The sequence below is a fragment of the Panthera onca genome, chromosome A2 (genome assembly GCF_046562875.1).
Source record: "Panthera onca isolate mPanOnc1 chromosome A2, mPanOnc1 haplotype 2, whole genome shotgun sequence".
Taxonomy (NCBI): Eukaryota; Metazoa; Chordata; class Mammalia; order Carnivora; family Felidae; genus Panthera; species Panthera onca.
This window is the reverse complement of record NC_138340.1, coordinates 163,364,110-163,389,881: the sequence shown is the minus strand read 5'-3', so window position 1 is coordinate 163,389,881 and position 25,772 is coordinate 163,364,110. Positions and strand designations below refer to the sequence as shown.

The 25,772-nt window shown below is 47.9% G+C and overlaps 2 protein-coding genes and 1 long non-coding RNA gene across 4 annotated transcripts in view; 2 read left to right on the top strand and 1 right to left on the bottom strand.

Annotated features, from left to right (window-relative positions):
* The window catches only part of WDR86 (WD repeat domain 86), a 31,417-nt gene extending 26,531 nt beyond the window's left edge, over positions 1 to 4,886 (top strand). The window contains exon 6 of one of the 2 annotated variants that reach the window (XM_078437424.2): positions 4,467 to 4,886. In XM_078437424.2, coding sequence (XP_078293550.1) covers positions 4,467 to 4,526 — 60 coding nt within the window. In that variant the 3' untranslated portion in view covers positions 4,527 to 4,886. Of the gene's footprint in view, positions 1 to 863; positions 1,154 to 4,466 lie in introns of those variants that run through there. The other variant, XM_078437426.2, reaches the window with a different exon arrangement.
* The window catches only part of NUB1 (negative regulator of ubiquitin like proteins 1), a 28,406-nt gene extending 2,759 nt beyond the window's left edge, over positions 1 to 25,647 (bottom strand). The window contains exons 1-12 of the mRNA XM_078437418.1: positions 25,515 to 25,647; positions 22,981 to 23,098; positions 20,669 to 20,836; positions 18,656 to 18,714; positions 17,614 to 17,684; positions 14,758 to 14,940; positions 14,490 to 14,581; positions 12,511 to 12,617; positions 6,557 to 6,743; positions 5,845 to 5,952; positions 4,881 to 5,033; positions 711 to 857 (exon numbers count right to left, since the gene is read on the bottom strand). Coding sequence (XP_078293544.1) covers positions 711 to 857; positions 4,881 to 5,033; positions 5,845 to 5,952; positions 6,557 to 6,743; positions 12,511 to 12,617; positions 14,490 to 14,581; positions 14,758 to 14,940; positions 17,614 to 17,684; positions 18,656 to 18,714; positions 20,669 to 20,836; positions 22,981 to 23,098; positions 25,515 to 25,585 — 1,464 coding nt within the window. The 5' untranslated portion in view covers positions 25,586 to 25,647. The remainder of the gene's footprint in view (positions 1 to 710; positions 858 to 4,880; positions 5,034 to 5,844; positions 5,953 to 6,556; positions 6,744 to 12,510; positions 12,618 to 14,489; positions 14,582 to 14,757; positions 14,941 to 17,613; positions 17,685 to 18,655; positions 18,715 to 20,668; positions 20,837 to 22,980; positions 23,099 to 25,514) is intronic.
* LOC132677084 (uncharacterized) lies at positions 11,575 to 12,030 on the top strand. Its single transcript, XR_009609197.2, has 2 exons — positions 11,575 to 11,678; positions 11,966 to 12,030. It is a non-coding gene; the product is annotated as an uncharacterized LOC132677084 (long non-coding RNA).
* Positions 25,648 to 25,772: the final 125 nt, after the last annotated feature.

The window sequence follows — 25,772 nt, the reverse complement described above, 5'->3', positions numbered from 1 at the left end:
TTGTGGAAACCTCTGGGGAACGGACAGGAGGTCTTGAGGATAAAAGGCAAGGGCAGGGCAGGCTCCAGCAGGAACCCCTCGGCAGGGCGACAAGGGGACGCCCGCCCTTCCGGCCCCAGCCTCCGGCAAGCACAACCCCGGCAGCTCCCCGGGGCTCCTGCTCCCCTCAGGGTGCCCCACGTCTGCTGGAGAGGCGCCCCCGGGGGCGTGATCCCCCACAACGCAGCTGCAGGCCCGCCCCCAACGTGCTGTGCTCTCACACGGCGGCCGCGCTCCGCTGTGTTCTGTCTCCCCAACACTCTGCGCTCCCTGAGGTCAGCGTGTACTGACTGCATCAAGAAACAACACGATATTCAAATAAAACGTTTTAATGAAAAGAAAACTATACTGCAACTTTCATCACCGTCCCCTTGCTGCGTCACTGCCAACCCCTGGTGCTGCAAACAGAAACCTCACGCAGAGTTCTGCCCCACGGACGCTGCCCAACAGTGGGCGGGCACCGAGGTGGGGTCTGTCCTTCTGGCCCCGTCACTGGGTCCGAGAACGAGAACGGACCCTGAGATCCATGCCAGGACTGGGGACAAAGGCCCTGCGAGGGGGGCTCCGTGTGCCGCGGGGGGACACCGGAGAGGAGGTCAGGGGAAGAAGGGGCCCCGCGGCCACACCAGGGGCACTCAGGGCAGGCCGAGAGGCCCCGGGGGATGCGCTACCTTCAGGGCTTCATCCAGGTTCCCGCTGGCCTGATGCAGGGCCTGCTTGGCCGCGTGAGTAGAGTAGCCCATTCCTTTCAAAGAGTTTATGTTCTCCAGCCGGCGTCTTTTCTTCTCTTTTTCCTCTTTCCTTATTTGGGCCAATTCCTTTAGGAAAACAGCAAAGTCACCGAGTTGGGGACTGGGATTCCGTAGGGAGACCTCTCGGTATGCTCTGTAGGATTCTTGGGGTCGACGGGCCAAGCAAGTAACAAAAGGGGAGTGAACCACTCTCCGCATGTCTTACCCAAGCAAGAGCACGAGGGCTGCAAGGGCAGGGGGCACGCGCTGCCCCTGGGGCAGGGCCCGTGGGGATTGGAGACCTCCCTCCAGGCCCGGAAGACAGTGCCTCTTAGTCACTGCCATCCCGACCAGAACAGGCCACTCGGAACCAGGGAGCTCATTGCCGCCAGGCCAGAGAAGCGGATGGACCCTCTCTGGGGGGCTGGTACTTCCTGGCCCCTGATTAATCCCCGGGGATCTTGTTAAAATGGTGGACTCTGAATGGGGGTTGGGGGCAGTGTCCCAGGTGACCGCAAAGCTGCAGACCCTACCCACCCCACTCCAGGCAGCAGGGACTCAGATGCCTCCTAGGGCCTATTAGCCTATTTAAAACCTCCAGAATGGTCAATGTTAGGTGACAAAGGTCATCTAGTCCCACAGTTCTTGACCCCGGGTCTCGTAAGTGCCTGCTGTTGCCGTGAGAGTCTGAGAAGGGCTGTGGAGAGTTCTAGCCTCTTCTCTCCCATCCCAGCCCCACTGAAGAGAGTTCAGAATTTTTGAAAACAAATGTAATTTTTAAAAAACGGATTTTGCTGACAGAAAACAAAACAAGCTAAAACAACTCTGAAAAGCACTAGTTTAATCCAACCTCATCATTTTGCCAATGAGAAGACAAAATCTCTAAAGAAAGTTAAGTGGCCTGCGGACCAAGGTCACAGTTGACCGCAGAGCTGGGATGAGGGCTTCTGCACAATTCTGGACATGGCTAGTTCTCACCCGACACAGAGAGAACAGCGGAGAAGATGGCTCTTTCTCCTCTGTTAGGTCTGCTCCTACCTCCGTGGCTCACCCCAAGCACCAAGTGCCCCCCATCTTCTTGCACACGGGGGGGGCCGCGGCCTCATCTCTTAGGAAGAAAGGAGTCCTCACGGCGCAGCCAGAAATTCCCGCAGAGTCAGCAGGAGGACTCACAGAACCGAGTGACTCCCGCAAACACCCCCGGGGACGAAGGCGTCCTTAGACTAAATTCCTGTTTCAAAGCGGACAAGGTGCCGGTAAGCACCTGCATCACCAGGGGCATCGCGGCGGGCCAGCCCCCTTCACCTGTGTTCAGCTGGAGCGAGTCCCCCACCCCAGCACTGCCCGCGGCGCCCCGCGCAGGCCGAGGCCGAGGCCGGGCCATCTCACCCCTGCTTCCTCGCCCCGGGGCCCCCACGCCCCCAAGCTGCCCCCATCCTGCCGGCGCCACAGCCACGCAGGCCAGCAGAGCGATTCCGCGGCCCTCACGTTTCCACCTTTGTTCGCGCCTCCCCGCCGCCCAAGCTGCTGCCTTCACCCTGCCCATCACCACTCCCGATTTCGGCTTCTTCCACTCGTATTTCAAAGGGCTAAAAAACGTGCATGGTGTCGAACCCAGAGCAAGACGCAGCCAGCCGGGAGACACGGGGCTCACGTCACACAGACCTGAGACTGAGTTGGAGCCTCACGGAGTTCTGTTTAATTACAAATGTCTACACCAGCTCTTATTCGTATCGGTACACAAGAGGATACACAATCTTTTCTGACGTTTCTCTTTATACTAGAAACCGGACACACAAAGCAGACCAACTGGAGGACAGTGGGCACTGCACCGTGTGCCGAGTACCCAGCCCAGCCTCCCACGCGGAGCGGGCTCGGGGGCGTCGGGGGAACGAGGACATCCGCCTCTCCCTGCCGCCCAGCCCTTCAGCACTGCGGCCACCTCAGCGTCTGCTGCTTTGGCCCGAAGGGGAACCAGCCTGTACTCAGGACGAGCCCCAGGGAGGCCCCAGGAAGGGCTGGGGGGGGGGGGGGTTCTAGTGTCTTCCCTCCTCCACCCCCACAGTGACTGCTTAGAAGGCAGCCAGTCAGCGAGCAGCTCAGGGTTGCTCAGATGATTCTGAAGCTCAGACCGAGCTCCTGGGGTGAGGAGAGGACCCTGACTAGACAGTGGACAGACCCGGAAGCCAAGCTCTCCGCCCCAGGGGGAAGCCACTGGCCCAAGTAACCTGAGGGAGACTCATGCTGCCTCTGAGCAGCGAAGCAGGCCAGTAATTTCCTGCCCAGAGTTTAAGCCAGCTTGGATTGGGGTTTTTATTGCTCTCAACCCAAAGCACCCTGAACACGTCCACCGGGTCCAAGAGTGAACCGGGTCAATCGCTCTGCATACACCATCTTGCCCTTGATTTTCTCCAAGGGCTTAGGACTTGGTTAAGTAAATGCACTATGGTAGGACTCCACTGTTCTTTAACATTTATTTTTGCTACTTATAAAGTCAGGAAGTGGTCATTTTTGCCCCCTCACAGTATCTCTTGGCTTTTCAGAACCTTTGGTAAAAACTCATCAGAATGCTGCTGTCAGATGGGCGTGGAAAGTGCATGAGAAAACCAGAGTCTTAGTTCAGGTTTTACCACTGATTTGACCCACAACCCCAGAAACGTCAACTGCTGAGCCCCAGTTTTCCTCATCTGTAAACTGATAATTATCTGCCCCAGCGGCCTCAGGCGATCACAGGCAGAACTGAGTGACATCATGACCCTGAGAATGTTTTTTATAAACTCTAAAGTATATACAAATGTAAGGAAAGATTATGAGAAATATTTTTCAGTGTCTCATTTTAAAATGCTGGCTTTCCAAATGCTAGTGAAATCTTACAATCAAAATTAACGTAACAAATGCAGTCTCAGCAATGCTTGCTTTTCTCCTAGTACTGAACTTATTTATTTATTCATCTACTTTTAAGGCTTATCCCCAATGTGGGGCTTGAACTCACGACCCTGAGATCAAGAGCTGCATACCCTACTGACTGAGCCACACAGGCGCCCTAGTACTGAATAAGACTGTGTGAAATGCAAAAACACACAAAACTTAGCTTTTCCAAGTCTCTGCCTTTACCCACTCACTGACTTCTACAGCAAGACCCAACGGACCATGATCAGGAGGGCAGTCGGGCAGACTGGCAGACAGAAAGGCAGCTACCAGCTGGGGTCTTAAAAGGTGACGCCAAAACAGCCCTTCAGACTGGCTGCTGTGTAACTGGCCCACGGATCCACTCCCGCTCCAGCACCAGGCAGGCCAGGGACCACACTGGGCTTTCCCGACCAAATACTCTTTTACTGAAAACTAGCATATTAGATATGGTAACATGCCCCCCAACTCCAAAATCTACTTATTTTTGTTAATGTTTACTTTGAGAGAGAAAGACAGAGAGAGAGAGAGGGGGAGAAAGTGGATGATGGGCAGACAGCGGGGGAGACAGAGAATCCCGAGCAGGCTCTGCACTGACAGATGTGGGGCTCGAACCCACAGACCGTGAGATCATGAGCTGAGCCGAAGTCAAGAGTTGGATGCTTAACCCACTGAGCCACCCAGGTGCCCCTGAAAATCTACTTATTTATAATTGTTCCAAATGATTACAGTTTTGTCCCTTCGCCTTCATAATGTTAACTGCTCCTATGACTTGACTCACGTTTCCAGCTAAGAATGCCATGCCAAACTACAGCTACGGCTCCAAGGGAAAACAAAGCCCCCCTTTAAACTGGTTTCCGGAATCTACCGTGGTAAGCAAAGAGAGAGAAAGAGAGCAAAGACCCGCACAGACAGGCTACCTGGACAACGCACTTATGAGCTACTGCCGCCGCAGCAGAAAATAAAACTGAGGAAACCACGCTGCCTGAAGATGAATTCAATTAAATGAGACAAGTTTCTCCTGTTTCTTCCCAGTCCGAAGTATAAAGAGCTCCTTGTTGTTAATAACTACCACGGAATAATCTCTTTCTCTTCCTTCCAATCCAAGAGCTATAGCGTTTTGGAAACAGGCTTGCTATTGCCTCAAGTTTCACACCTACGCAAAGGCGGAGCCCCAGTGTCGCCGAGACCACGTTAAGGTACCTCTCTGCGGTTGGTAATGTGGGCAGCCGCGTGGTCCACGTTCCCGTCACATGCCCTCAGGCCAAGCCGGGCCTCCTGGGCAGTAAATCCCAACTGCAACAAATTGTGAACTTTTGATGGATCAATATATAGCTCTTTAAAGAGTTGACGTGCCTGCAGACAAGGAAAAAAATACACGAATCATTAACTATAACAACATTAACGCTGAACACAAGGCTAAAGCCTGAAAGAAATTAGCTTGTACCCTATGTGATTGAGGGGTGTGTCAGATTTTAGATAAAAACTCTTCAACTCTACCTGTCATCAACTAGCTCGAGTAGAATACAGATCCCTGCAGATCCCTACAGATCCCACGCTGTGCATGTGATGTATCATAACGTAACAGAAGGCAACGGGCCTCTGGAGTATCATGGGAGGGGCCGGTATCCACCGTCTCCCCCGTTTATGTAATCAAATCCCCTGAGCTGGAGCTGTGCACACGGCATTTCTCACCCCCTCCTGCAACTGGGTGTAGCCAGGGGGTTAAGTCCCGGCCAGGGGCACGTAGCAGGAGTGACAGCCCCAACTTCCGGCCCTTCCAGAGGCCGCCCTGGACTCTCTCTTGCCCCCTCTGCTGGCTGGAAGGGGACTGACAGGAGCATCCTTGGCTGCCGCACACAGGCCGGCGGAGCTGCTCTACTGACCCCGCCTGCTCACCTCTCCACTGCCAGATGGCAGACAGGCATGGAAACTTCTAGCCAATTACAGCCACTGTCTTGTTGAGGTTTCCTTATCACAGCATCTCACCTACACCCTAACGGATACAAGTATGTTTGTGGTATGTACGAGGCAGAGAACACGGGAGATACATGCATGTCCTTTACAAGTCACAAACTGCTGAGTTTATGAAATACTTAACTTTGGGGGATGAAAAAAAAAAAGGTAGGTGAAAACAGCTACCACTTCGGAGTATTCACTTTCTTACCTTGTTGAGATACTCACGAGCCTCTTCACCGTTTCCACTGTGATAATTTCGGATACCTTGAAGCAAGTAAAGTCTTAAAAACAGCACCTTCTCTTTCCCACAGTTCCCCTAAAATTATTGGGGAAGAAAAAAGGATAAAATGGTCTTGTTTCTAATTACAGAGCTGTAACGTTCACCCTTGTGATCCCTTTCATCCCCACAGGGGCAAAACAGCATAACGAAAACGTTTATTCCTCCTGGAGGGGAAGGAAGTACACAAAAACCCAAACCAGGGAGGTTTTATGCTGCCCTGAGATTTCCAAGCAGAATTCTGCTGACCTGTGGAAATCACCTTAGAAAAATCCTATTCAAATCACAGTTCTCGAGCTGTGACTCATTCGTGGGAACTGTTACCATTCAAAATGTCTATTTTGTTCCTGCATTTAAATCTTCCACGAGACTCTACTGAACACAGTCACCAAGCTCTCTCGGTCGGGGTGACCATCAGCGGGGGTTCTGTGGCTGGAAAACTGTGTTCCTCTGGCTACACGCTGAGCAGCCCACCTTGTAGAACATTTAACCACCCCACCGAAAAAGCGCATAAAACGAGCACCATGCACGCGACCATCAAATGGCCTTTTGGCGGCCATCTCCAACAGGAATATTTAATGGGAACAGAGCTCAAGTTCTAGACATGGGCTCGATGATACATAAACAAAGTACAGTAACATACTTTTATGTGGACCAGCCTCTGATGGTTTTCTCCGTAACAATTTCTGAAGCATTTCTGAGCCAAGTTTAGTTTTTTTTCTGCGTCGTCAAGGCATTCCAGTTGTTCCAAGCGGAAGTAACACCACACTATGTCCAGCTGGAGCACCGCATAGTTATCTACCGTATCCAACAGCTCCCTGCAGCACTCACTGGGGGGGGGGGGGGGGGGGGGAAGCACACAAAGGGAGCATTAACAACCTTTTCTGAATTTCTGCAAGTCTTTTCCAGGTTTCGCTGTATTTCCAAAGACCGGCTGCTCTAAAGCGCAGACCCCTATGTTTGTGAAAGGAGCTGTATTTATAAGCTGAATCCTCCCAATGGGGAAAAAGCAGTTAGGGCTCAGGAATAACGGTCTAATACCATCTGCCCTGGGCATAAACACACGCACAGCCTTGCTGTGCCGGGAAAGACGTTCAGCAGAAAGTGGGAATTGGGGCCACCGTGTCAAAACCCGTCAGCAAACGTGAGGAGACCATGGTTTAAAGCAAAGGTTTCCAACCCTGACTCCAAATCAGAATCACTTGGAAGCGAGGAATTTTTTTCTTTTCTTTTTTTTTTTTTTGTTTGGTTAATACTGATGCTGAGACCCCATCTACATCAAGTTGTAATAGAAACGTCTGGAGATAGGGCCTGGATGCTGTATGTCGAGTATCTCCCTGGGTGATTCTAACATACAGCCAAAGCTAAGAACCAATGCTTTAAAGACACACCCCAAAAAAATCACTGCTTGCTGGGAATGCCCCAACTGGTGAAAACAAGGTATTCATATGCAATCACAGGCAAGGTGGGAGGAAAAAGGATCCAGAAAATGCCAGGCTCTAAAAGCTTACGGATGTGGGGGCCCAGGTACAGGCTAAATGCTACTCTGTAGCTGTCGCAGCAGGGCCAAACCCAGGTCCGGAGAAAGGGAGAAAACAAGACAATGATATGTTGACAAAGATGGACATCAAGATTATTTATTTTAAATGTGATTTTTAGAAATTCATCATGCAAATCCAGACCTGAAATCTGAACCTCCTCGTCAACAAGGAAGGAAAATATTTGGAATCGTGTGTTACACCTAGACAAACTTGGGGGGCGCCTGGGTGGCTCAGTCGGTCAAGCGTCTGACTTGGGATCTCACGGTTTGTGAGTTCGAGCCCCACATCAGAATGCTTCGGATTCTATGTCTCCCTCTCTCTTTGCCCCTCCCGCTCACACTCTGTATCTCTCTCTCAAAAATAACATTAAAAACGTTTTTTTAAAAGAGAAAGGTCTTGGCTGTTTGTTTTCACGGGTATTCTATCAAAAAAATAAGACTGCTCTTGTATCAAACCGCAAAATCCACAAGCCCTCAAGCTTCCCACCTTGCCCATCAAAATCTGCCTGAAGAAAAAAAAGAAAAACCCATGAAATGCGACGGCGGCATTTACGCTGTAAAGCAGGAGTCTCCTAAGTGGAATGTCAGGCCTCGGGGGTGCACCCGGGACAGTCTACACGCGTATGCAAGAGAAATATGCCAAAGCAGGCTTCTCTCCTCTTTGTGAAGGTTTTGTAACATACACACCGTATCTTACACACGTGCACGCGCAGCTGCATGGCTGGGCATGGGCACTTTTTTTTTGTTTTTAACTTTTTTTTTAACATTTATTATTGAGAGACAGAGAGACACAGAGCGTGAGCAGGGGAGGGGCAGAGAGAGGGGGAGACATAGAATCTGAAGCAGGCTCCACACTCTGAGCCGTCAGCACACAGCCCGACGTGGGGCTTGAACTCGCGAGCCCTGAGATCATGACCTGGGCCCAAGCTGGAGGCTCAACCAACTGAGCCACCCAGGCGCCCCCTCTGGGCGGGGGCACTTTCTCAGAATGCCTGCTCAGCCTGAGAACTTGCCTTTGAGGGAAGAGGAAGGATCTTATGTTCAAGGTGATCTTACTTTCTAGACTCCCTCTGTCTCTGTGACAGAAGATTATCCTGCCATCCCTAAGAAAGCGGGGGACATTTTGTCACAGTTTTCAATAGCTTGTATGTGTGCACAGGCTCATTCGTGTTTAATAAGCATGAAGGGCAAGGGCAGGAACTGCCTCATTTCAGGTAGGCATAGAAGCCTGTGTACGAGTTCAAGCCCGAACGCAGTACTGTGCAACATGAAAACAAACACCAGTCTCACAGCTGAGAAATACATTTCATTCTTTTAGTTTTAAAAACAACACTTTCTATTCATAGAGAGGCCTATAAGAGACCACAAAATCATTGCTTATATGTAGTAATTCTGAAACTCTTAGGCCTGTCATTGAACCTGATTGGATCCCTCAGAAAAAAACAAAATTTTCAAAGCCTTGTATCAAATTGTACCATAGAATATATTTTTATTAATACCGCTTCAGCTTGTGGTTTTAGTGGCTTTCACAATCAGCAGTCAAAAAGTTCTCATGTTAAAAAACATTAATTGAAATACCTAAATGAGCAACGTTTATTTAAATAAAGCCTACTGAGCCTACCTTTAGAAAAATTAAATCCCATTTGGGCTGAAGTCAGTTACTTAACAGAAACTTATTCTATTTGCTTTATGAGTTCAAAATTTTTACGTAAAATAAAGATACTAGTTTCAAGAAACGTAAGCTAAGCCTACGTATCTCCATTTTCTTTCAGGGAAGGTTGGCTAAGTCTTTTTTATCACTGGCCTTAAGGAACCGGATTACCGTATGCCCTGGGGTAGTTTTTCCATAGTTCTTTTACTTAGGATTCATTATGGTCCTTTTATCTGGGGGTTTACGGGTTTTCATCAAACTGGGAAAATTTGGGGCCATTAGTCCCAGCTGCCTTTTTCAGGGCCTACAATTATCCACAAACAGGGTCATCTGAGGCTGCTTTATAACTTGTGGATGATGTGCCCCCCCCCCCCCCGCTTTTTTTCTTTTTTTAGTCCTTTCAGCTTCCTGTTGGATCATTTCTGTTGCCTCACCTTTACGTGTACCCATCTTTTCTTCTGTGGGGTCCGATGTACACTTAATCCCACCCGATGCTTTCCACCTCAGACGTGGGGTTTTTCATCTCTGCAATTCCAATGTGGGTCTTCCAGGGGTCTATTTAACATGCTCCGTCCGTCCTTTACCTTCCTGAACATACGGAACGCAGTTCTAGTAACCGTTTCAATGTCCCCGCTTACTAATTCTGTCTTCCGAGTCTGTCTTCCAGTCCACTGACTGGCTCTTTCTCCTTAGTGTGGGGTTCTGTTTGCTTGCTTCTTTGCAGGACTGTTAGTCCTTAATTGGCAACTGGATGTTTCTGTATTGCTGGAAGTATTACTGAGCTTTGTCTGAGAGGCAGTTACTTGAAAACCACGTGATCCTTTTAAGTCTTGCTTTTAAGCTTGGTTAGGTGGGACCACAGCAGCCCTTGGAGAGAATTTTGGCCTACTGCTGAGGCAATACCCTTCTGAATTCTGTGCGACGGCCTGTGACCAAAAAGATTCCCACTGTGGCTGGCGGGAACGCAGATTATTCTCGGCCCTCCGAACTCTGAAGACTGTTCTCTGTTCCACTCGGGCAGGGTTTTCCCCTGCCTTGGGTAGTTTCCTCAAACGCGTGTGCTGATCGTTACTCAACAGAATACTCCAACGAGACCCGCTGAAGCTCTCTGACATCCTCCCTCAGGCAGAGGCAGCTCTCTCCTCTCACATCTTGGCCTCCTTGGATTCCTGGCTTCGACTCCGGTGGGACCAGGAGGCTGCATCTGGGTTTCTCCTCCCTGCACTGCAGTCTAGAGATGCTCTGGGCAGCCAGCTGAAACAATCACAGGGCTCCCCTAGTCTCTTCCTCCACCTTAGCGACCGCTGTCCTGTACTGCCCGGAAACTCGAGTTTTCAGACACCTGGCCCAAATTTTCAGTTGTTTTGGGTGACAGGGTAAGTCCAGTCACTGTGACTCCATCATGGCCCAAAGCAGAACTCTCTCACTTGTAGTTTTAAACAGGGGAAGAAACTACTCGCGGTCATACTACCTACCATCCCTCCAGATGTAGAACAGAGAGCTGGGACGGGACTTTTGGCCACCGTGAAGGTGGGAAATCATCACGTGGGAAAGGAAACAACACACGCACATCCCTGACCTGTGTCAGCGCTCGTCTCCTTTACCAAGAGGAAGAACTCGCACCCAACGTATGCCAGTAATGTAGCCCGAATAAACAGAGCTTCGGGGAAAAAATGTCATTCTCTGCTGAGGCACTGACAATTATTCCTGGATTAGTATACCTACTGCTTACTTGAACACGTTAACGTACTGTGAACTGGAGATACGGTTATTTTCATTCAGGGGTTCCTGGAGACCCGAAAACCATTTCAAGGATTTATATGGGATAAAAAGATGAAGAAAGGCTCATGCAGCCAAATCAAGGTCAACCACGTCTTGGTAACTGCTGAAGCTGGATTAAAAGTATATAGGAATTCACTATACTAATCTTTATGTGTACTTGAAATTTTCCTAACCAAAAGTTACAAACAATTATGGAAGGAAACGAGAAACCGTATCTGAGTTTGAGGGACCTAACTTACCGCCTGCACCATGTCTAGTCGAAGAAAATGAAACCAGCGTAGAAGCAGAGACCAGCAGAGTAAGAAAACCCGAAAGGCACCAAGCCCTCGTTCTAGTTATTTTCAGATTCGCCTCCTTCTCCCAAGTATTCGAAACAACAAATCCCCTTTCTTGCTTAAGTCAGTTTAAATTGGGATTTGTTCACTTAAAGCCCGAGGGTGCTAGTACGTTTGGCAAACCGTAAACATCTGTATTCATTTTCTTGACGTGTACGATACATCTTGGGGGAATTCGTCAAAATGGGGGGAAAATTACCCGAACGTTGTTAACTTCGGACCATTCTTAAATCTCAAGTCTAATTTTCAAATGTTTCTTCCTTCAGGATTATAGTGTCTCAGTGCCTTTTCCCATTAAGAGGAACTAGGAATCCTTGGGAAACGGCTGCTTCCTGGCCTGGGGCAGGGAATGGGCAGGAGGCGTCTGGAACACCAGAGACCAAGACCGCGGGGATCAGGTCAAAAAGACAGCCAGAACCCACTTGCTGGCCAAAGACGGTCAATTTAAAGCACTGAGGTTTAGGGGCGCCTGGGTGGCTCAGTCGGTTGAGCATCCGACTTCGGCTCAGGTCATGATCTCGCGGTCCGTGAGTTCGAGCCCCGCGTCGGGCTCTGTGCTGACCGCTCAGAGCCTGGGCTCTGTGCTGACCGCTCAGAGCCTGGAGCCTGTTTCGGAGTCTGTGTCTCCCTCTCTCTGCCCCTCCCCCGTTCATGCTTTGTCTCTCTCTGTCTCAAAAATAAATAAACGTTAAAAAAAATTTTTTTAAATAAAAAATAAAAAATAAAAAAAAATAAAGCACTGAGGTTTGAAATACATCGAATGTGCTAAAGTCCATGAGTTCACACTGATACTTTAAAAAAAAAACAAACAACCCAGTTCACTGCTGATGTCCCCTTTGGAGAATTCTAGGGAAGCCGCTCATTTGTTCTGCAAACAAGAAAACAAGAGGGAAGAACCGAGCTTTTTATTCTTTCTGTACAAACTGTACCTGACTGTAACCCAATTAGCTGATGAGGAAAAATATTTCTTCCCAGGAAAATCCCGGCAATAAATGCAGCAGGTATCACTGTTTTGCAGCCCCTGATAAAACAACAGATTTGGGGAATGATCATCAACATGCACACCAAAACCACGAGGGGAAAAGCTGATGGGGCCTGCATGACGGATGGGGCAGGCTGCCGACGCATCACAAAACCCAGACCTATGTCCCACATGCTTGCCGTAAGGACAGTGAGTGCGTATGTCTATAAAATTCTTCACAGGGAAGGCCTTCCTTAAAACCGGAAGACCTTCCTTAACTGGGAAATCTTCCTTAAAAGTGGTATTCACCAAATACAAAAGCGCCTACCAGAAATATTTGTCAGCATCCAACAGACATGGCAAGGCTATTCCATATTCTTTTCTTTTCAGGAAAGCTCTGCCCTTCTCATGATATCCCATAGCTAACATAAGGGCCTAGAAAAAAATACGGATTTAAAAAAAACATCACTTTAAACTATAATAAAACAAATTCTATTAAAAGCACATTAAGTCTAAAGAAATCAAATAAAGATTAAAAAAAAACGATGACAACAAGATCACAACTGAATCTAAAAGCCGAAATCAAGAAAAATATAATCAATGCTTTCATTTCATCAAAATGCTGAGATCAAGCACTCAATTCAATGTGACTGATACGGTCACAGCCAGCACCTGCCCCCTTTGTTTCCAGCAGTTTATTTTAGTACCTGGTGACTTAGATGGGTTTCTGGTAGTCTCGAAGACTGAACACATAAAGAAGTAACCAGAGATGCTTGTTTGTATCCTTTTTAGAAAACATATTCATTTCACTTTCTAGTCTTGACGAAGCTTTTTCTGAACTGTCAACTCTAATATTTCTAAAAAAAGTCTTATTTTTTATTATTTTTTTACATATTTATTTATTTGGGGGAGAGCGCAAGCAGGGGAGGGGCGGAGAGAGGGGGATGGAGGATCTGAATGAAGGAGGTAGGCTCTGAGCTGACAGGCTGACAGCAGAGAGCCCCCATGTGGGGCTCGAACTCCCGAATCGTGAGACTGAGACCTAAACTGAAGTCAGATGCTCAGCTGACTGAGACACCCAGGTGCCCCTCTAAAACAATTTTTAAAAGGCAATCCAGGGGCGCCTGCCTGGTTTGGTCAGTAGAGCATGTGACTCTTGGTCTTGGAGTCATGAGTTCCTACCCCATGCTGGGCGTAGAGCTTACTTTAGAAAAAAAAAAAAAAAAAAAAAAGTAATGCAGAAAATGCTTTAAGTTCATTGATATTTAGATTTGAGTTTGCAATTCAGTCTTGTAAATGTTTTCGGAAAAGATCTGGATATCGTCATTTAACGTGAGAGAGCTGTGGTGAATAATCGCCAACATTTAAAAACAAACACCGATCAATCCACCGACGGCTACAAAGTCCTCTTCTTAAAACGTGACTTTAATCCTTCACTTTCAAGGGAGTAATTCCTATCGTGAGACCTACACAAACTTGTCTTTTAAAGACGGAAAAATTCGGGGGCGCCTGGGTGGCTCGGTCGGCTAAGCTCCAACTTGGGCCCGGGCCACGATGTCACGGTCGGTGACACCCAGCCCCGCATCGGCCTGTGAGCTGACAGATCCCGTCTCCCTCTCGGTCTTCCTCTCTCTCTCTGTCCCTCCCTTGCCTGTGCTTCCTCTCAAACACAAATAAGCATTAAAAAAAAAATAAGGACAAAAAGTAAAATGGACTTGGCCCACCGTCATTCTAGCCCTTCTTTCTAAGAAGGTCCTGGACTCTAGCTCTCTCATCTCGGGGTCGCAGCTGGAGAACGCTGCCATGAAAGACCAGCTTGGGCATGTTCCAGGGGACAACCACCTCCTGCCTATTCCAAGCTAGCGAACACGGAAAGGGGGACTGGGGGACTGGGGTGAGAGGGCAGAATCGCCTGTCAGACTCTTCCCAAGTTACAGAGCCCCCGCCCCAGCCCCCCACTCTGATCCGCCCCTTGGGGGACATGGCCCTCTAGTGAAAACACCACATCGAAACTACCACTGCCCCGGGAAGCCACTTATGCTGAAGGCAGTGCGTCACATTACTCGGGAGTGTCCCAAGTCACCGCCGCGGGACAGTGCGATCACGCTGTCCCGTTCCACTGCACTGAAAATCACAGGGTGAGTCCGCTGTACCCAGGTGCTCACCATATGGTGACATCCCGTTTATAAGCTCAACCAGAAGGCTATTTCTAATCCTTTCTAATAGTCCAAGATAAAAGAACTAGCAAACCACTTCTGTTCTGGACAGCCAATCGAAGCGCGAGCCACAAATGTCTATAGTCCTTACTTTTCTTTCTGAAGGGGGGATTCTGATGGATCTGCCCGTCTGGTTAGCTATGTCTAAGTACGGCGTGGTTTCTGGATCCACCACCATCTCAGCTGCAACAAAGCCAAAAGGATCCCCGTTAGTTCGACGCTAAAAAGCAGTGATGGGGACACTGAACTACTAGACCGTGGGGCACAAGAGCCCATAAGAATGGTGAGCCTCCCCCCCAGGTCTGATCCGCCACCGCCCGTAAGACCCTGAGTGAAACAGAGCCCAGAGTGCCGTGTACCTCTCTCCGCCAAGATCTCCAGGCCTCTCTTGGTCCTCTGGATTCTTTTTTCTTTTAGTTCGGCTTCATTTTGCTCTTCTTCTTCAACCTGGAAGTTTTTCCTCACATCCTCTTCAGACTGTTTCAGTTCAAGCACCATTGCTTTCACGTTGTGCGTCACTCCTTGCTCTTCAAGAGTTTTCCCTGCACGAATCGGAAATGCTCGTTACGAAAAGAGCCGCTGGAGCTGGAAAGCGGTCCGTTCTCCGTGTCCCTGCGTGAGCTCTTAAACCTGCCGGAGTACTTGCGAGCCACTGCGCAACGGACTCGTTGACGGCACGTGTAATTCAGCTGCTGCTAGGCAGGGGGTAAAAGCAACCGGTGAAGTTTCCTCCCCTGTTAGCTGGACGAACCACAAACCGGGTTCGCAGCAACGGGCGAGAAGCCCCGGTGCAGTGGGGCACCGCGGGAGATCTATGGTGGCGGTTAAAAGCAAACCTCCTGGGTTCTATCCCTTTATAGCTCTGTGACCCTGAGTAAAGTGCGTATTTCCTAGGACCCAGGTTCTGCACACATAAAATGGAAATAAAGCTACTGGCAGAGGGACGTCTGGGTGGCTCAGTCGGTTAAGCGTCCGACTCTGGGTTTCAGCTCAGGTCATGGTCTCGTGAGTTCGAGCCCCACATCGGGCTCCACGCTGGCAGCGCAGGGCCTGCTTGGGATTCTCGGTCTCCCTCCCCTGTTTGCGCGCTCTCTCTCTGTCTCTGTCTGTCTGTCTCTCTCAAAATAAATAAACAAACGTGGAAAAAAAAGTGGCAGAAATCAATGAACCAGAATAAAAGAGTTTATTAAACTAATCAAAACCTGGTTCCATGAAAAAGTAATCAAATACACAAACCTAACAAAAACTAAGTCAAAGATGCAAATGGACCACCATCAAAATGAAGAATACACATACATACAGATTTTAAAAGAATGAAATATTATGAACTATAAACATACAAATTGGAATATTTTTCTGGAAAACTCCAGTTGGATTTTTTTCTTGAGAAACTCGGCAACCATTCTAATGTAGAAAAATAAAGATACACCAATGGCCAAGTCACCTTAATAAAAAAGAGCCAAGGGGCACCTGGGTTGGCTCAGTCCAACTTCAGCTCAGGTCATGATCTCACAGTTCATGGGTTCGAGCCCCACATCAGGCTCTCTCTCAGCACAGAGCCCGCTTTGGATCCTCTGTCCCCCCCCCCCCGCCCCTCCCTGCTGGTTCTCTTTCTCTCTCCCCAAATAAACTTAAAAAAAAAAAAAAAGAGCCAAGAAGGGGACTCCTTTTACCAGATTTTAAAACTACAACAAAACCACGGTAATAGAACCCTATGGGTGAAGGTGGTCAAAAGGTAGAAACTTCAGTTACAAAGTAAGTCCGTCCTGGGCTGTTTGATGTGCAGCCTGGTGACTACAATGAACAATACTGTGTTTTATATTTCAATGTGGCTAAGAGAATAAAAGTTATTCTCACAAGAAAAAAAAAATTAATTACGTGAGACGACAGATCATCGTGCTCGTTCCACAATATATACAAACATCAAATCATTACTCTGTACCCCTGGAACTCATATAATGTTACATGTCAATTACACCCCAACAGAAAACCCTCTATGGTTCTGGCCCAGGAATAAACCTATAGGTCAAAGGAAAGAACAGGAAGTGCAGAAACAGAGCTCTGACAAAGGGGGCACCGAAGGGCAGTGTGGCAACAACAAGGTAAGTTCGATCTTTAGCCTTTAAATATAAACGGGGCCTCCGGACAGATTACAGACCTCACGCAGATTAAACTAATACAAGAAAATGTAGAAAACTGTGTGGCCCTGGGGTGGGGGTGGGGAAGTAACTATTAAAACACAAATGATAAGGTGGAAATTGATGGATTTGATAACGACAAAATCAAGGATTTCCAACCCATGAAGAATACCACAAACAGCACTGTCAGCGAGATGACAGTGAAAAGCTGTCTATGACACCTGCAAGAGACAACGGGAAATGGCTCGCGGAGACGCTGGAAAGGAAGCCTAGGGCTGTGTGCAGGCTGTGTTCCATCAAGCGAGGATGTGAACCTGACTCTCTAAGCCAGAAGAACCTACTGGGAGCAGACTGCAGTGCCCGCCCAAACTGCTGCAACAGCGGACTGGTCGCCCAAGTCTATTCGTGCCTCCTTCAAGTCCAACTCCCTAGGGCAGCCAAAGGGATCTTTGAAACCCAAGTTCGTCGCGCCGCACTCGCCACCCCCCTCTGCCCCGCCCCAGCATCCATGGCTTCCTGCTTCTGTTAGGAAGAACATTCTAACACTGCACAAGTTCACAGGGCCCGGGGTTTCTCACAGCGGCACTACTGACATCGTGGGCCAAGTGAGTCTGTCGTGGGAGCTGTTCTGTGCCTGATCCGATGTTCAGCAGTGTCCCTGGCCTCTACTCCCTATGTGACAGGAGCACAAGCCCCCACCCGCACCGCACAACCAAGTCATGACAACCAAAATCGTCTCCAGACAGTGCCAAACGTCCTCTGGGTGGCAAAATCGCCCGGCTTGAGAACCACTGCCACCACCTTTTCGCTGTGGCCTCTGCATCTCCATTCCTTAACACTTCCTCAGACCTGTGATGAGTGTCTTTCTTCCCGCCAGCACAGAACAGGTAGGAAATGCTGATTAGAAAACTTGCTTTCTGCTCTACGTGCTTATTTTAGCGAACACTACAACGATCGGTTTTAGACTATGTGTGCTAGAAAGCCGCTAGAAATTTGTGAACAGAAAAAGAGGGAGAAAAAAGATGCAGCGTCATTACGTGAACCCGATTTTAAATTCTGCACTTTGCCATGACATACCTAGTTGAAGCTGTTTCTTGTTGATGACAATTTTGATGTAATTTTCTTGAAATCCGAAGGTTTCAGCTATTCTGTAAAATAAACCGGTACCCGCTGCAGGCCATCAATCTGTCATGAGCCGTTAAACAGAGTTTAATCGTGACAGCTATTTCATACATTCCACTCAGAAACTCTGGCATTTCGATTTACTGACTCACAAACACCACTTCGTGGTTCCTAGGTGGTTATTTGAGACTGTGTAAGAGGCCATGTCCTTTTTAAAACTATCTCTTTCCTCATGATGTGGAGACCACTTGGGCGGGACATCCATTTGAAGAGGAGGGCCCTGGCTGCATGTCAGGAGCAAATTCATTCTCTACACCTTCTGCGGACTCCCTGGAGGAGCCCATAATAGAGGGGTGCTCCCAGCAATCTTCTGCGCATGTGTGCTGAATGAATGATGCTTCCTGAATCCATCCCTAGCGGCCCTGATGTAGACCAGAGGAAATGAGAAAAATCAGCTTCACAAACAAGGACTGGCTAGCCCTGGAGGTAGTGAAGACACTTACCATTTAAAAATCGAGAAGTGGATGACCTGACCAACCGGGCCTCAAAAGGTAAATTTCACTGGCCTGTGACGGGTATTTTTTCTTTTTACAGATGGGCCGACAGCCTGAAATCGGCTAGAACACCTTGCTGAATGTCACAGCAAGTTATCAGTGCGCGAAGAAATAAAAGTCAAAGCTAGTGATCTGGTGAACATCAGGTTATTTATATCACTCGTTCGCTGATTAGGACACGTTGGCCAGTTCCCACGGACCTCAAGTTCCACCAGGAAATGAAGGCGAGTGGTGCCAGTCTTGAGTTCTTGCTTTGCCCTTAACTGGCAGTGTGAGCCTCATCAAGTTCTGCGGCCTCGAGGCCTGTTTCCCTTCCACTAAGCGAGCGTAAATAACACCTGCCCTGTCTCTCTGACGGGACTGACGGGACTGTCACAAAGGATCAGTCGAGCTAATGTAAAAGGGCCGAGAGCAGCCGGGGCGCTGGGCAAACAGATACTTACTTTGACCTCAGTTCTCTGCCACTGATGTGCAATCGGGTCTCCAACAGGTTTTTCCTATCCTGTTTTAAAAAAGGCAAATCAAAGAAAATGTACTTCAGTGTGACACTTTTTGGTGCTATTACTCTGTCTATAAAATCAGGAAGGCTGGTATCAGACGATGTTAAGCCCTGAAATGACACGTGCCTAGCGAAGAAGCTACTGAACATGCTGACCCTGTGACCTAGATGCCCTCAAGGGGGTGGCAGTGTGTGGGAAGTTAGATGTTCAGAGGGGTTTGTGATGCGTCTTTATTCAAGGGAGCTGGCCTATGCGACACAAGGACCCAGCCCAGCACCTGCAGCACTGCAGCCGCCCTCTGTGAACAAGACACGGTGCCCACTGAGCAGGGAGTGGCAAGACATGATCTCGGAACCTCTTCGTTCTCCACTGGCTGGGCTTATGAGGAAAAACTGCGATCAGCAGGAAAGCCTACGAGACCACGCACATCTGCTCAGGTTGTACACTCAGCTTTCTGACCGGTGAGCTGGCTTCCCCGGTGCTTGATTCTAGCAAAGAGGAGCCCTGTATGTGTGTGTATATGTATGTGGATATAGATATAGATATATGTGAACTCATGAACGGGCATCCTGAGGTAGTTACATATGTCATTTTCTTTTTCTCATAAAGCTCTTCGTTTTTCCTAGAAATGTGTTAAAGCTTTAATGAGAGAATTTACATTTCATAAAGCTCACCTGTTTAAAAGAGAAGTGAGGGGTTTCCAGTATGCTTGTGAAGTTACACAACCGTTACTGTAACCAAATGTCAGAACGTTTTCATCATCCCCTCCAAAAAATACCATAATTCACACCCCCAATCCCTCCCTTTATCCCCCAAGCCCCAGGCAACCACTGATCTAGTCCCTGTCTCTATGGATTCACTCGCTCTAGACGTTTCATATGAACGGAACTGTACAATGTGTGGCCTGTGTCTGGCTTCTATCATGTTGCTAAGGTTCAGCCGTGTCACAGACGTGTCAGGACCTCATCCGTCTTCACGGCTGAGTAACATTCCACCGTGTGGCAACCTTCCCTCGTGGATCGTTGACCCACTGACAGACATGTGGGCTGTTTCCACCCGGGAGCCAGAGAGGGCTCTTCCGTGAACACAGCTGCTACAAACATTCACGTACAAGTTTCCGCACAGACACGGTTTTCTGGAGTAAAACTGCTGGGCCCTATGGTAGATCTGACGCTTATATATTTTCAGATCTTCTGAAAATGATTAACACTGATCAGTCCTCAGAGGCCAGTAACCTTTGGGTACCCTGCCTCAAGAACCTTTCTGGACTTGCACTACTGAGGACATGGCCCTGACATGCGGTGGCCCCGCCCGCATCACTGTGGCCCTGCTGGAGCACTCAGTCCATCACACCCTAACCTCCACCAGCACAGAGAAAAGGGAGAATTCCCGACTGACGTGTCCAACTGCACACAGCTTGGCAAAAAACCTGAAGTATTCCTTTGATTCCCCATTATTTCTAAATTGTTTGTCCGAACTGCAGAGAAGGTAAGCCATGTGATGCATAGCCTTGTGACGTTTTGGAGGTCCGTGAGGGACAAACCCACCCTGTAAAAATGTTCCAGTTTGAAAAACCTACAAAATTAACTTGGAAGTTGATAAATATTCAACATGTTAAGTAACCGAAAAGAATTTTAACTGTGGATTGTAGCTTTAAAAAAAAAAAAAAAAAAAAAATCACAGGGCGCTGGGTGACTCAGTCAGTTAAGCATCTGACTCTTGATTTCAGCTCAGGTCATGATCTCACGGTTCGTGAGTTCGAGCCCCTCATCGGGCTCTGTGCTGGCAGTGTGGAGCCTGCTTGGGATTCTCTCCACCCCCCCCCGCCCCCCTGCTCCTCCCCTGCTCACTCTCTCTCAAAATAAATAAATACACTTTTTTTTTTTTTAAATCACAATTTATCACTAAGTTAACAAAGCATTGGTACCTATGTACTCATTGAGGGAAATTACTCACTTTTCTTAGTCGGGGAGGTAAAAATATCTCAATTGTCGCAATTCCTGTTGTTTTATAATTTTCATTTCCCGTGCCACGCTCAATTGCTTTGCAACGTATTTCTTCTATTATCTTTTCCACTTCATTTTCACAGCAATCTAGCTTGTCAGAGTACTTCTTGGCAAGGTCCTGTGAAGCCAAATCAGAACACAGGTCAATGTAGCACCGACTGCAGAAAAGGGGCGTAATACATGACAGCGTGTGAAGGGCTCTGATGAGTGGTGGTCAGCCCATCAGAGAGAAACCCAGACGGGCTTGACATCTTGAGAGGGAGAGAGGCTAGGAAGGATCCAGGTAAAAATAAAGCGAAATAGAAACAAAGGATGGATAGGGCGCCTGGGTGGCTCAGTCGGTTAAGCTTCTGATTTCGGCTCAGGTCATGATCTCGGGTTAGTGAGTTCGAGCCCTGCATCCGCCTCTGTGCTGACAGCTCGGAGCCTGCAGTCTGCTTCGGATTCTGTATCTCCCTCTCTCTCTGCCCCTCCCCCACTCACTCTCTCTCAAAAATGAATAAACGTTAAAATAACAGTTAAAAAACAAAAACAAAAAACAAAGGATAGGAAAATGGGACCGAATAGAAGAAGTGTCAATTATAATGGGGATTATCCTGGGCTAAAGGAAAGGTGGACCGTGACCTACGTTGACTGTGATACATTATAAGTTACTTTAAGGAACGGTGAAGTGGTCAGCTTCACTGGAGGGGATAGAAAGAAAAAACAAAAAAATAAAGAAAACATTCCCATTTTTCCAACTTGTGAGAACAAGTCAGGTGAAACTTAAATAACTATCTTACCAGAAAATTCTGAATCACTGTACTGGTTGTAAAACCATAATTTGCTAGAATGACTCAACAGAACTCAGAAGAATGCTGTACTCCCAACGATAGTTGATTGTAAAGGATACAAATGAGTGTTTAGGTGAAGAGGTACAGAAGGCAGAGCGTTGAAGGGTCCTGAGCGCAGACGCCTCTAACCCTGAGGCGGTGGGGCGTGCCGCCCGCACAGCACTCGGATAGGTCTGCCAATCTGGAAGCTTTCAAGGGAGTTCTCTTCTGAAGGCATGACTGATTACGTCATTGGCCTTTGGTAATTAACTCAATCTCCAGCCTTCTCCCCTCTCCGAGGTTGGAAAGGGGAATGGAAGTCTAAGCTTCTAATCCAAGCTTGGTCTTTTTGGCCAGCAGCCCCATCCTGAAGGTATTACCAACAGTTGCCTCATTGGAACAAACGATGCTCCTATCACCTTTATCACTGGGGACATTCCAAGGGTTTTAGGAACTCTGCGTCACGTCCTGGGGGCAAAGACCAAATAGCTTTCTTATTCTGCCATACCTAGCTTCTGAGCCAAGAGACGGTAACAAGCAAATTCAGAAAAAAGGTCAGAAAATGGGCTGCAGAAAACACAAAGTGGGGCCTGTCAGGAACAGGAAAAATAGGAAAACTCTTTTCTCCCAAGCGCATCCTTGCGTCACCACACGGGGCAATATGATGCCCTTGTGACAGTCCTCAGTCCCTGATAAACATTACATTATTTGTCTTAGGGTACTCAGACTAAGAAAGCAGAAAAGGACACGCTATATTCCAACATGACAGAGTTCTATCAGAAATGATTAATGAAGGCGCCTGGGTGGCTCAGTTGGATAAGTGTCCGTCTGTTGGTTTCGGCTCAGGTCACGATCTCGTGGCTTCATGGGTTCGAGCCCCGCACTGGGTTCTGCACTGGCAGCACGCAGCCTGCTTGGGATTCTCTCGCGCTCTGGCTCTCTGCCCCTCCCCTAAAACAATGCCATTTCTGACGTTGCCAAAGAAAGCTGAGACGTAATTCTTAGAAAAATGTCTTTTGAACAAACGAACAGATAGCCATAGTATAAAAATAGCTGGCGGAAGGGAGCAACTATTTTATAGTGAACCACGCTAGCAAGGAGAACTGAGAACCAACCCAGCCGCTCCCCCTGGCCACACAATAGAGGCATCAGTACTGCCTCACCAGCAGGTCAAAATTAGTTCCCCAATTACCACTGTTACATAACACTGAAGGTATTAAAAATAGTATGTGCCTCGCAAATTAGAGAACACTCTCCTATGAATAAAACCTTATTAAACAAAAAGAAGCTTGTCAACTCCTAGTGAAAAGTGGGTACCTGCTTATCCCTAATGCTTTTGGTTAGGCCAAAAGTTACATGGTTACACCCGGCAATTTCCGGTGACTCCAGAACCTTATTCACCAAGGAGACTTACAACACGGCTATTTAGTTAGGTCTTAAAAGAAAATACCTTCAATGCCAAGCCAACTTCTTTATTTTCATCTGTATACGGAGGTTTCCAAAGTTGAATTCGGTCTTCCCTTAAAAACTGGGTCAGTTTTGCTTGGAGATATTTCTTTTGCGCCATTCTTGAAAGCAAAACATTATATGAAGGATACTCCACACTGTATTTCAAGGCATTTTATAACTCACCTGTGTGGTAAGAAGAGCTCCCCTCCATTCCTTCCCCTCCTGTTTAATCTACATTACTTTTAGACTAGGTTTTAACTAGCTCCAGATTTCTCTTAGGTATTTTATACATACACTAAAATATACAGTTGCATGTTACTGTTACATAAAGTATGTATTTCCAAGTTGCTAATATGTAGCAAAGCTTATAATACTTTTCTATTTCTTAATTTCTTATTCTCTGATCTGAAAGATAAAATGAGGGGAAGGTGAATCCCTAAAGCTGTTAACTTTCATAAACAACTCAACAGAGAGTTTATACATTCTCTTGTACTTGTATTTTGCTGAGTTTAACACAAAGACCAACCACCTTGGAAGGGTAAACATAAAAGCCAGCTTGAACTGTGAACTAGCAACATTCCCGATAACTGAATTTTTTAAATACAAAAGTTTCACTAGAAAAACTGTATATATTTCGTGATGAGCACACCACAACCCATCTATGTGCACTGTTCAAATCGAACACTGGTTGGATCATCATTTTACAGCCGAAAACACCCAGGCCCCAGGTTTGTACAATGACTTGACCAAGGTCACAAAGTTAGGTCTGCCTACGACACTGGCCTTTGCATTCTGGCATGCAATCCTTCACTGCTTATCTGTCTCGTGTATGTAACTAGTGTCCCCCAAAGAAACACCTGCCAGCGATGGAGAGGTCCACTCATCTCTCATGAGCACAGCAATTTGAAGGGATGGCTAAGGCTGCTGGAAATGTCAACCAACCAAATTAGACAAGGAGTAAGAAAAGGAAAAAGATAATTAACGTCTGAATGATGAAGACAAGGTCCACAGAGTAAAAAAATGCATATATAAGGGTTAATATAATCTTGATAAGTAACTTTCTTTTTTTATGAAAGGCCTGTATTCCACACCCCCCGAAACCCAATTCACCTAATTTTAAATCAAGTCTGTTCACTTAAGTGTATTCCATAAATACATATCTTAAAGTTCAAATCTATTTTATATCAGCGTGGGGGGAAGAAAGAGGTCATCAGGATACGGAGGAGGAAAGGGAGTAAGGAATAAACACATCAAGGAGGGGCTTGTGCATCCAGGTGACCCACAGGAGAAACCCAGATTTTTAAGCATTTAAGGAACCACTTCTCACACGGAAAAGCATGCGTACTTATGAGCATTAGCTTTTCAAGCATAAATAACTCACACAACCACTGTATCTAGTTCCCTACTCAAATCTTCAGGAATTCTGAATAAAATATCAACAGGTGGGGGGGGAGGGGGAGTGATCATTTCATGGGCTGCTTACTGAGGGAGGCAAGCTATTTGTAAGGCCAGGTGCACAGCCCTCTGTGGCCCATCCTAGCCACTGCCTGATTAAAGGCCCAAAGGGTTTCACAAATATAGTGCGTGTCCCACAATCTGCCCACTGAGCAAATCAACAGATGGCGGTCTGTAGGCACAAGACTTAATGTTTACAAAAGAATAGTCTGCTGTTTTAAAATGTACAAAAATTTCAGTTATAGACAACAGAATCAAAGAGGATACGTACTTCACATCAAATCGTTTAAGAAACCAGTTTTCAGTTTTAGCTGGAGAACTGAAAGTTTCACGCGTGCGGTACAGCGTTTCACATTACAGCCAAAAAAGCAGTGATGTATTTCAAGTACTTCTCAAGAAAACGGGGGAGGGAAGCCCAGAAATTCATTATCACTGCTTCAAACTGAAAGTGAAACGTTTTAAACCACGCCTTTAAAATTTTCACTTTCACTTTAGTAACGATCAATCTATGCTACCTTTCCCCAGAGCTTTTCAAATACACATATATACACGTATATTCAAAATACACTACATTTGCTCTTAGATGGAATAATAAAAGATTCTTGTTTTAAAAATTAAGAGTAAGGGAAGGAGATGAGAAACGCAGAACCAGGTCGTCAGAGAAATGAAGAATCAACCATGTTTTCTCATTAAATAGCAAAGAAAACCTAGCTGTGACTGCAAACACAACCCAAACGGCTTATTTGGAGTAACAGTGTTGTCTCAAGCTTTTTGTCTGGCTAATTAGATACGTTTCTTTCTCTGCCCCCCGCCCCCAACAATACTCCACATATTTTTAAACACCCCCCCCCCCCCCCCACCACCACCCCGGCCCAGCCCAGCGCAGACCCAGGGCCGCTCGAACCGTCGGGTCCCGAAGCCCCGGCCGGCCTCCGCGCAGGGCGCCTTCCGCCCGCCGCTGTGGCCGCGCCCCCGCCGGCCGGGGGATGCGTCGGGGTGGTGCCGGGAGCGGGGGCCGCCCGACAGCGCCGCTGAGACCCGGGTCGGGGACCGGACGCTCGACCGCCGCCGCCGCCTCACCTGCGCCACCACCGCGCCCGCCGCGACCCGCCGAGTGCCCGGATGCGGCGGCGGCCGCCGTTTGTTTTCATTCCGGGTGAGGCTGGCCCCGCCCCCGCCGCTGCGGCCTCCGCCCCACCCTCTCGAGGCCCGGAAGGAGGGTTGTGGGCGGGGTTAGCGGACTGGTCCGTGTGGGCGGAGCCAACAGGGGCGGGACCGGTATTGCTTGTGGGCGGGGCTAAGGCGTGTACGGGGTGGGCGGGGTGGGTGGGGCAGGGT